General features: G+C 41.9%; 1 protein-coding gene across 5 annotated transcripts in view; it reads left to right on the top strand.

The window, feature by feature from the left end:
- snphb (syntaphilin b) overlaps window positions 1-9,637 on the top strand; it is a 29,798-nt gene extending 20,161 nt beyond the window's left edge. For 2 of the 5 annotated variants that reach the window (XM_034876282.1, XM_034876278.1), the window contains 4 exons: window positions 4,644-4,820; window positions 5,418-5,525; window positions 6,025-6,174; window positions 6,870-9,637. In XM_034876282.1, coding sequence (XP_034732173.1) covers window positions 4,644-4,820; window positions 5,418-5,525; window positions 6,025-6,174; window positions 6,870-8,874 — 2,440 coding nt within the window. In that variant the 3' untranslated portion in view covers window positions 8,875-9,637. The remainder of the gene's footprint in view (window positions 1-4,643; window positions 4,821-5,417; window positions 5,526-6,024; window positions 6,175-6,869) is intronic. The other 3 variants (XM_034876283.1, XM_034876281.1, XM_034876280.1) reach the window with 2 other exon arrangements.
- Window positions 9,638-11,061: the final 1,424 nt, after the last annotated feature.

Genomic DNA, 11,061 nt, shown 5'->3' with positions numbered 1-11,061 from the left:
TTCATGGATAACCACTAGGCCACCATGCCACCAATTAAATATCTTTAAAACAGTCATATCATAGTATTTTGGAAAAAGACACTTAAGTCCTATAGTATGTTGAAAAAAGTGATAAAAAAGTAATAAAAAAGTGATACTATAGTATGTTAAAAAAGTGATAAAAAGTCATAGTATAGTATGTTAAAAAAGTGATAAAAAGTCATAGTATAGTATGTTAAAAAAGTGATAAAAAAGTCATAATATAGTATGTTAAAAAAGTGATAAAAAAGTCATAATATAGTATGTTAAAAAAGCAATAAAAAAGTCAAAGTATAGTATTTAAAAAAAAAGTGATTAGTCATAACTCATAGCATGTTATAAAAAGTGATAAAAAAGTTTTAGTATAGTGTGTTAAATAAAAAAGTTATAAAAAAGTCATGGTATAGTATGTTAAAAAAATGATAAAAAGTCATAATATATAGTACGTTGAAAAAGTGATTAAAAAGTCATAATACATAGTATGTTGAAAATAGTGATAAAAAAAGCCGTAGTACAGTATGTTAAATATACGCAATAAAAGTCATACTATTGTACGTTCAAAAAAAGTAATGTTATTGTATGCTGAAAAAAGGCATAAAAACCTATGATGACACCACTGCTGCTACATTCACTATCTTCCAGTCTATGGTAGATTTGTACACCAGAATTTCTAACACCATTTGGTCCATGTTCATTGTCATTTTTCATAGCATGACGGTGTGTTTAGAGGCAACATGCACCGTAGAACCGTTATCGCCGTGCTGTGGAAGCAAACCGTGATCACATGTGATCACTGGTTTACCACAGCCCCCCAATCAACAGCACCCCGTTAAAAAAGTCTTAGGGTTGAATGTCGTAAAAAATTAATATTATAAGGATTTCGAAAAAAAAGCTAAAAAAGCCATAGTATAGAATGTTGAAAAAGGTTATAAAAAAAAGTCAAAGTACAGTATGTCAAAAAAGTGATTACAAAAAAGTCATAGTATAGTATGTTAAAAAAGTGATAAAAAAAGTCATAGTATGTCAAAAGAAGTGGTAATAAATCCATAAGCATATTATGTGCATACTCCACATAAAAAGTATCAGCCAAGACTGGGTATTGAACCAACAGTCAATGTTTTTACTGACTGTTTGCTGCTGTTATTAGCTTCATGGATAACCACTAGGCCACCATGCCACCAATTAAATATCTTTAAAACAGTCATATCATAGTATTTTGGAAAAAGCCACTTAAGTCAAATTGTGTGTTGAAAAAGTGATAATAAGTCATAATATATAGTATGTTGAAAAAAGTGATTAAAAAGTCATAGTATTGAAAAAAGTAATAAGAAAGTCATAAAATAGTATGTTAAAAAGGTGATAAAAGGTCATAGTATAGTATGTTAAAAAAAAGGTGATAAAAAGTCATAATATAGTATGTTAAAAAAGTGATAAAAAAGTCATAGTATAGCATGTCAAAAGAATTGGTAATAAATCCATAAGCATATTATGTATATACTCCACACAACCAGTATCAGCCAAGACTGGGTATTGAACAAACAGTCAATGTTTTCACTGACTGTTCGCTGCTGTTATTAGCTTCATGGATAACCACTAGGCCACCATGCCACCGATTAAATATCTTTAAAACAGTCATATCATAGTATTTTGGAAAAAGTCATATTGTATGTTGAAAAAGTGATAAAAAATCATAGTATAGTATTTAAAAAAAAGTGATAAGTCATAACATATAGCATGTTAAAAAAATTGATAAAAGGTCATAATATATAGTACGTTGAAAAAAGTGATAAAAAGTCATAATTTATAGTATGTTGAAAATAGTGATAAAAAAAGCCTTAGTACAGTATGTTAAATATACGCAATAAAAGTCATACTATTGTACGTTCAAAAAAAGTCATGTTATTGTATGTTGAAAAAAGGCATAAAAACCTATGATGACACCACTGCTGCTACATTCACTATCTTCCAGTCTATGGTAGATTTGTACACCAGAATTTCTAACACCATTTGGTCCATGTTCATTGTCATTTTTCATAGCATGACGGTGTGTTTAGAGACAACATGCACCGTAGAACCGTTATCGCCGTGCTGTGGACATGTTATCACTGGTTTACCACAGTCGCCCGATCAACAGCGCCCCGTTTGTCGAGACGCCAACATTTCCTGGAATGAGAATGTACTTTTTGGTTTATTTAAAAAGGAGAAATAGCTGGAAATATAAAACTGATTTCAGCTTCTTGAAAAGAACTATCTGTCTCTCAAACCACAGCATAAAGGAAAATGTATGTACACCCACCGCACTCGACTCCTGCTGCCTCGTCACCCAGCACCCACAGCCCAGAGACAGGTTCCGTCCCAGCAGATGGATGGGACAGACCGACAGACCTGAAACACTGTTGTTCTGTCCCCTCCAGGATCCCTACTTCAGCTGCCTCCCTCTGCCTGTTTCTCTTCCGTCTTGGCTTTTGTCATATATTGACCTTCAAAGGAATACCGAGTTGTCAATATCTGGCCTCCTCCCTTCTTGTATCACACAGGACACGTTTACTCAGCACAACTCATGCTAGGAGCTTGGGGAGGTTGGGATAGCTCCAAAAAATAAATAGATGTAGTCAAATGTAGCCACTACGGTGGTGTGGAGTTATCGGGTCCTGTGTAAAAATCCCTCACGGCTGCTCCGATTGGCCCTGCTTGTCCCCTCCTCCCCCTGTGGAGGCCAGTGATTGGGCAACAGTCATGTTGGTTAAAGTAATAGGACAGTACTACATTTGCTATGTGATGTATTATATCACTGATTATAAAATTATATGTGCAATCTCTTTAATTTCTTTAGATGTTGCCCATCACAGAGCACCCTTCCTTCTCCTGACAACTACTGATGTAACTATTCTGTGATACTTTATTTTCTTTAGCAGGATGGTAGCAATCACTAAGGGTGCAAATATGTTATTTGACTGTTTTATTAATTTTTTGTTACATTATTATTTATGATGTTTAGTGGATTTACAAGTTTGTTTTTGCTAAATTCTCCATTGCCGACATGGATTAGTTTGAAGAAATAGTTCTGCGTTTCAGGAAATGCTCTTGCTAAGAGTTAGATAAGAAGATCGATACTACTCTATTTTTGTTTGAAAGTCAAGCATGAAGTCAGCTGGCTACTTAGCTTAGCTTAGCATGAAGACTGTAGGCACTAGGAAAAAAAGCTCACTCAAAAGCTGGAAAATCCATCTGCACTGCTAAAGCTCTCTGATGATCACAGCAATGGGGCAATTACTGTAAGTATTGAAATTATAGAGAGGACAAAGTCCCGACATCACATACTGGTTGGCTGCTCTTCCACAATATAATCTCTCATTGAGGCGTTATTATGGACCTCACATAATTTCCAGGGAAGTCCCGCCCTACGAAGCAGCTTTATTGGTTGGGGTTAGGTACTGGTCTTGAGTGGTTAAGGTTAGGATAGTCGATTGGTTGAAAGGAGAATAGGACCTGAACAAATCAGGTCATGGACGCCTGGCCAATAGTCTTGCCTAGAAGTGGCATGGGTTCTATAATAGTGCATCATTGAGCATTTTGGACAGGAAAACTACACTACAGCACTTTATTAGACATGAAAACCTTCGTGAGATAAATAAGGTTATCCATAATATTCCACAGCGACATTTCAGCTGGACTCTCTGCTGTCCACAAACGTCTACAGTGCTCGGCCTTTTTGACATCCTGGATTCTCCAAGACTTGCTCGGCAACCTCACGTTGGAATGAGTGAAGCTAATTGCTTTCACTTTTTATGCTAAGCTAAGCTAATCATTGCCTGGCTCTGGCTTTACATTTAACATCTCACTTTCTGCAACATGAGAGTTAATAAGCATATATTCCAAATTGTTGTTATAAATTATAGACTATAATCGGGTCTCATAGTGCAGGATAATGTTTGTATTATGTTTTTAGGAGGGAAGTTATTTTTAGCAGCACTTACTCTACTCTCTCTACAGTGTGTGGAGAGAGAGACTAGCAGGGATGTTGGATAGTCCAAAGGTTGGATTGGTCCTTTCTGTCCTTCTAAAGGTCTATCCAGATATTAGCAAGGACCTCGAACTTGTGGTGATAGGAGAGATTAGATGTAATCTTTTGATTTGTATATCAGATGTGTCAGAGGTTGAATTTCTGCTTGATGATGTCTTTGAGGTCCACCCAGTGTTTCAAAGCACATCGGCTGTGTGTAGAGATATTGTGTGTAAATTTGTTTAGCGTGAAATGCTCCGGATCATGACGCTCTTATGAATTAATGCTAATGCTGTTGCCGCTGCTTCTCTAATCATTGGAGTCTCAGATTGCTGTTTCTCTTGTTAATTGGGTTTCAGGATGCAGAGTGTTAGAGCTATCTTCCTTTCCTTTGGTAAAGCTTTTAGAGAGCCACATCTCTTGGGCCCTGTCAGTGTTTTAGTGCGTGTTGATATTTAGCAACGACCTTCATCTCAGGCTCTGAGTGAATTAGGAGAATCCTAAAACAGCTTTGTCTCACCTCAATAGTGTGCATACATTTGAAGCATGCACATTGCACCAGTGCGTTGTGGCCCTCTGCCGTCCTCTGTGATTTAACACCCTGTTGTCTCTGCCTGGTTAGGTTTGACTACTGCAGGTTCATAGAGCTAGACTACGTTCCTATGGAGACAGGCTATATGGTCTCAATGCGCCCGACTAAAGGCTACGCATCGAACAAGTCGCCGACTAAAGGATACGCTTCCACCAAGTCTCCGGATCGCCACAGCCGAACAAACTCTCCCTCGACCCCTCGTTGTCGGTCTGTTCTGAGTCCCTCCTCTTTCCTCATGATCAGTGTTGACGTTTTCAAGCATGGGAATGATGAGAGCCTTTGCACTTTGTTCAATACTTTTCTGACATAATTGTTTCCAGAGCATCATGTCTAGTCTGACCTGATACTCCCTTATTTATTTCTCTTTGTCTGTCCTCTTTTTTATACTGAGCGAATGCTTCACCACATGTATATCATTAGCTTCCTAATTCTTTTTTAGCTTTAGGATTTTAGTTTTTTATTTGCTTTCATCTTCACACAGCACTTTTTTTTTAACAGCTGCATTGCCCAAATGAGTGTGTGTCCTTGTTTCTGAGGCAGAACTGTTGTCTGTTGCCATTACCTTTGGCCTATGTATGCATAATGTGTCTGTGTACTGTTGTGCATTTCGGTGTTGTGTTGGCATGTTAGTGGATCTGGATTGATGTGTACTCCATTCGTGTCTTCTTTGATTTGTGATTTTGAATAATGTTCATGATGGTTTTGCTCAGCAGCTCGCAGAATCCACTGTCGCCTTGTTGTTAGGAGCGTGGTTTCATGGTGTTGCAGGAACAGGTTAACATGTTTCCTCTTACTTTGGACCAGGCGGACCCCGGCCGCGCCTAGTAATAGAGATCCCCATGGAAACACCTCCCTTAGCAACAGCAGCAACTCAGGCTCTTGCAAAGGCAGTGACTGCAGCCCCACCAAAGGGTAAGACATCAGAAACTATATGGTCTGTTCAGTGAAGTGCTCTTGTCTAATCTACTCCATAGAAGGACTGATTGCACTCCTTTCAAACCAAAGTTAGAAAAAGAAAATTGAAGTTTGAAAAAAAAAGTTGAAAATCAGATTTAATACGTGTATTTACATTCTCTAGCTGTTTTATCTGAAAAATGATTCACCCCACTGGATTTCCTAAAAGTGTTCAAAGTACATTTTCAGTCTTTTAAAGCTGCTCTAATAAATTATTTGATATTAATAGTGGTTAATACAAGTGTATATGACAAACCCATGGAGAATTATCACCCGACTCATTGTTTCAGTCTTACAGGTGGGTTAGGTTTAGAGTGACAGGAAGCAGCTCTTTTAGCAAGTAAAAAAAAAAAACACCGGCCCTACTTACAAGACATAAAAAAAATAAAATAAAGGTCACTGAAGTGTAATCAGTTCTAAAGAAGTAGGAAAAACTCATTTCATATGATTGTCCTAGACGCCATCAGAAGTACACGTCATGTACGGACAACCATGGTATCCGGCCCCCTCCACCAGAGCAGTACCTCACACCACTGCAGCAGAAAGAGGTGTGTATCCGACACCTGCGGGCCAGGCTGAAGGAAACCATCAACACTCTACAAGACAGGTGAGATACTTAGGTGAAAATAGAGATTTTCCATGTTGGCCAGAAAGTCATTTTTTATACTGTATGACTTTTTCCCTTCAGTACCAGGTTCTAACCCCAACCCTTAAGGCCAATGTATGCTCCTGCATTTAAGTGTTGGGTATGTACCTAGGAGCGTGGAGATACGGACACCAAGCCGGACCCTTTGCTGTAGCTTGATGAGTACCTCTCAAAAAATAACTACACGTAGCGGCAGCGTAGACCGTAATAACTGTTATGTGTCCGCTTGGCTATGGCTTGGTAGCTTTGCATTTCCCCTTACTCATTTCCTGGTTTTCCTTCTCCATAAAACAAATGAAATCATGAAATAACTTTTCCTACTACAGATTTTCCTACTATTCCCAAGCGCAAAGGAGACACTTTTTTTCACCCACTTTGCCTCTAGAGTGTCTCCGAAGCTCCGAAGCTAATCACTGTCACTCTCTCATTCGGTTTACCACACACTCCCCACGCACACACACATTCTCTAGATAACGCTCCCACCAACGCACAAATAGAAACTCCAGGCCACTTACGTAGGGTGTGGTGAAAGCTCTGCGTGGAGCCTCCGCAGAAGGATAAATCCCGCTTTACACTAGGCGTAATATCTGAATTCTCATAATTATTTTGTGCTCTCCCCTTCTCTTTTCTTCTGTTTTTTCCCCTTCCACTCTCAGGGACACTGAGATAGATGAGCTGAGAGGCCAGCTTTACAGGATGCAGGAGGACTGGGTTGAGGAGGAATGTCACCGTGTTGAGGCTCAGCTGGCCCTGAAGGAGGCGCGTCAGGAGATCCAGCAGCTTAAGCAGGCTGTGGACACTGTTCGCACCAGTCTCAGTGATGCTGGGGGGCTCAGCGGAGACGTAGGCGTCCAAAAGTACTTTCAGGACATCAACACTCAAAACCACAAGCTTGAGACACTTTTGCTGAGCATGGACCTAGCCCAGGCTGGATTAGCCAAGGAAGGGGAATGCATTCCAGGCTTTCGGACCCGTGTTGGAGGTTCGGCACCAGCATCGGTATCAGGGGAAAGTCCAGGAGGAATACCCAAATTGGCAGTAGGAGGGAGGGGGTCTTGCTCCTGCGATGCTTCGCCAGCCCGTTCTCTGACCCGGAGCTCCACCTACACTAAGCTGAGTGATCAGGCGCTTGCGGACCGGAACGGTAATGGCCTGGACTTTCCTTGTCTGTCAGGTGACGGTACCCAGGACAGCGGATTTGTGTGCTGTGGGGAGAGCAGCGTCCCCAGTCGGACCGACCTGCTGCTGGAGGCAGCCTTCCTCTCTGAGGAAACAGCATCTTTACTCAACTCCTACGCACAGACCTTTTCCCATTCTCTGCCCCACTCTCTGCCCCACTCTCTGCCCAGTAGCTCTCTGCCCCACTGTCTCCCCCACACTTACTCCCATACCTTACCTCATTCTTTCCCTCACAATTTGTCGCACTCTATGCCCCACACCATGCCACACTCCTCCACCTATGACAAGCTGTGCACAGGTGAGCGGCACGCAACCCTTGGTTGCGGCCTGGGTGGAGTGGGCTGTATGAGCCATCCCTGTCTATCCCACCACCACCTCTACCTGCACCCACTGCGGGAGACAGGCATTCAGACCGAAAGCTGCCCCATCCCCGCAACGGCGGGTTACCCCTCGGATTTGGATACCATTGCGGAGCAACGCACTTTCCGCTCCCAGGCCTGCAGCCCCACCTCTACCTGGATGTCTGATGAAGGGGAGGAGGAGCTGGACTCCATCACCACCACAACTTCATTAACCACAGCGACGATGATGAGTACAGCCACAGAGCCGATCCCGTTCACTAAAACTCCTCTGGTCTCTCCCTTACCACGGTCCGCCACTGTGGCATGTTCCATGGAAAGTCCTCCATATGGGAAGGAAGAGGAAAAGCAGGAGAAAGAGAAGGGAGAGAAGGAAGCTGCAGGTACGGAGCAGCAGGAAGAAACAACAGTGATTAGATTGGCAGAAGAAGAGCAGCAGATGCCAAGGGGCTCAGTCGGTGGGGATGAGGTAGAAGTTCAGAGTGGAGTGGAGGAGGTAGCACCAGGAAAGCCCTGCGATTTTACAGAGACACCAGCAGGGAACCAGTGTGAGCTTCAGTTCGGAGGTTGCTGTGGAGAAGGCAGACTGGGCGGGACACTGGAAAACCTCAGCATGGAAGACAGGCAGCAAGAAGTTGGTTTATCAGCAGGATCCACCCAGGTAGAGACAGCAGAGCCGAGTCCAAGTAGCCCAGGAGTCTCGCCAGACGTAGAACAGCCTCACACCTCCCAGCCCAGGAGGTCTACGTCACATGACGAGATAGCTGGTATCACTGTAGTGGAGTTTAATGATGAGAACGATGAGGATGATGATGATGAAACTAATGAGCAAGGCGCCACAGGGGGCGCCACAGCAGAGGAGGGAGATTTAACCAGCTCTGGGACAATTGAGAAAAGCTACTGGAGTCGTCACTTCCTGGTTGATCTGCTGGCAGTGGCCATCCCTGTGGTGCCAACAGTGGCGTGGTTCTGCCGTGGCCCAGTCCGCACCGGACAGCCCATGTATCATATAGGCTCGCTGTTGCGAGGCTGTTGCACTGTGGCGTTGCACTCGTTGCGCCGGGGAGGGGGGTTGAGGCATTACCCTGCAGGCGGGGGTGACCTGGGCGGATCACAGATATAACAGCAGAAAGTGTCTAGCACCTCTGTGGTCCTTAGCTACGGCCTCTCCAGTTTGGGTCTTAGCTTGTTGGAAGATATCTGTAGAGTGAGGAGAGGAAGAGGAAAAAAAACTTCCTGTTCTGCATTTCTCATCAAGGTTAATAGCTGAGGGAAGCATCAGGAACAGGAAATGCACATTTATGATCTCTGACTAGTAAAATCTATTCTGTTTGGTCTGCTCCTTATTGTCTCTCACCCACTGGTCCTTGCTGTTGAAACCAAGATGTCTACTAACACTACTGACTTGTGCAAAACTTAGTGAGCTGATTGAAATGAATGATCCATCCTTGGATGTTTAACACTGATTGTTTTTTTCTTTTTAAATGCAAGGAAATGCTAAAGGTTCATTGATCTGTTAAACTACCAGGCTGTCTCAATTCTGACATGTTCTAACGATGCGTTGGTGAGTGTGTACGAGAAATATGGTGCACGCGTGTGTGTATGAGTCAATGTATTACCAAATGGTCTTGTTGTCTGCGGTGGATGAGCTACACTGCTCGGTGAAAAATCCACCCTAATTCAGATTTTTTTGTGTCCTTTGATTGTTTTTCTCAACATCTTCAAGACTGTAGACACAGACCTCAGGTTGATTTGAAGGGTAGGACACACCAAAACACAATACTCTTGGACATGGACTAGAGACTATATTGTGCAGGAAATTAATAACCAAAATCAGAATAGCAATCAATGGGTGGTTGTCATATTGGCCAAAGACAGGTTTGATAAAAAAAAAAACATCTTACAATCACTTGATTTTGCTTCAAAATTCCACTCCCCAAAGGACACATCAAGATTTATTTCTACTTTCTTCAGGTTGATTTCACAATAGAAGCTGCTCTTTTAGTTTCATCAACCCAACCAACAAGCATGCCAAGTAGCCCAGGATAGCCCGTCTTCACAACTCTGTTAGCAACACAACAGAACACAAGTCATGACTAAAGTCAGGTCTTGTGAGGGCTTTGTCACCTCTTGAGCTGTGTTCAGTGCGTTTTTACCTTGAGATTATTGATGATGATGATGATGATTATATTACATCTCAAGAAATCAAACAAAGAAGATAGAAACACTCAAATTAAAGTTCAATTCAATTCAATTTTATGAACACTGTGTAATTTACAGAGACCCAACAATTCCAGTAAATCCCCCAAGAGCAAGCCTTTAGTGAGACAGTGGCAAGGATAACTCCTTTTAGGGAGAAACCCCGGACAGACCCAGGCTCTTGGTGGGCGGTATCTGACGGTGACGTTTGGGTGTGATGAACAGTGGCAATAATAAGTCACAATAAAGATAATAGAACTATGACTAGAAATAGAAGTTGTAGGTCATGGCGTAGCAGGGCACTGCAGGGCGTTACAGGGTGTAACAGGGCGCAGCAGAGCATAGCCGGGCCTAGTTGTTGTTGTTCCCCAGTTAACTACAGCTCACATTTACTGATGTATTCAACTAGCAGAGCAGAAAATGTTACCTATTTTATGACTGTAAGCAGACCTCATATTGTCATACTTTTTTTTTTCTACTCCTTCACTGTTTCTCTCAACCAGTAAAGGAATAGTTTGCCATTTTGTTAAATGTGCTTTTTATTTACTTTTCTTACAACAAGTTAGATGATAAGACCAATACCACTCTGGTCTCTGTACGCTATGAAGCTGCAAACAGCAAGCGCTTAGCTTAGCTTAACATTAAAAAAACAGCTTGGCTCTGTCCTATCCGTCTACCAGCGCCGCTAAAGCTCCCTAATTCAATTAAATCTTGCGTAAGTCGTACACAACCTTACTGTAAATGACTAGTTGTTTTATGTGGAGTTACGTGCTGGAAGTCTTTGCTCTTGGGTTTCAGGCTAAGAGAGAGAGAATAAGAACAACATGGACATTCTGTTTTAAGGTGGATTTTTTACCTGTCCTCAGTTATACAGTAGGTCCTTGTACACTGAAGCTTGTATTCAAATTGAATTATTGAAGATAATTGAACTTGATTTGGGTTGCTTTCATTTCCCATAACGCACGTAGGGAATGTCTTCAATTCATCAAATCTAATAGGAAAGTCATTCAATGATCAGACACCTTTGTAGACACTCACTGGCTCAGTTTGACACTTTGATGTAGATCTGAAAGAAGTGAGTTGTGCTCAGTCTGTGCTGTATATAACTGCT

Source organism: Etheostoma cragini, chromosome 7 (genome assembly GCF_013103735.1).
Source record: "Etheostoma cragini isolate CJK2018 chromosome 7, CSU_Ecrag_1.0, whole genome shotgun sequence".
Lineage (NCBI taxonomy): Eukaryota > Metazoa > Chordata > Actinopteri > Perciformes > Percidae > Etheostoma > Etheostoma cragini.
This window is presented reverse-complemented; position numbering and strand designations above follow the sequence as displayed.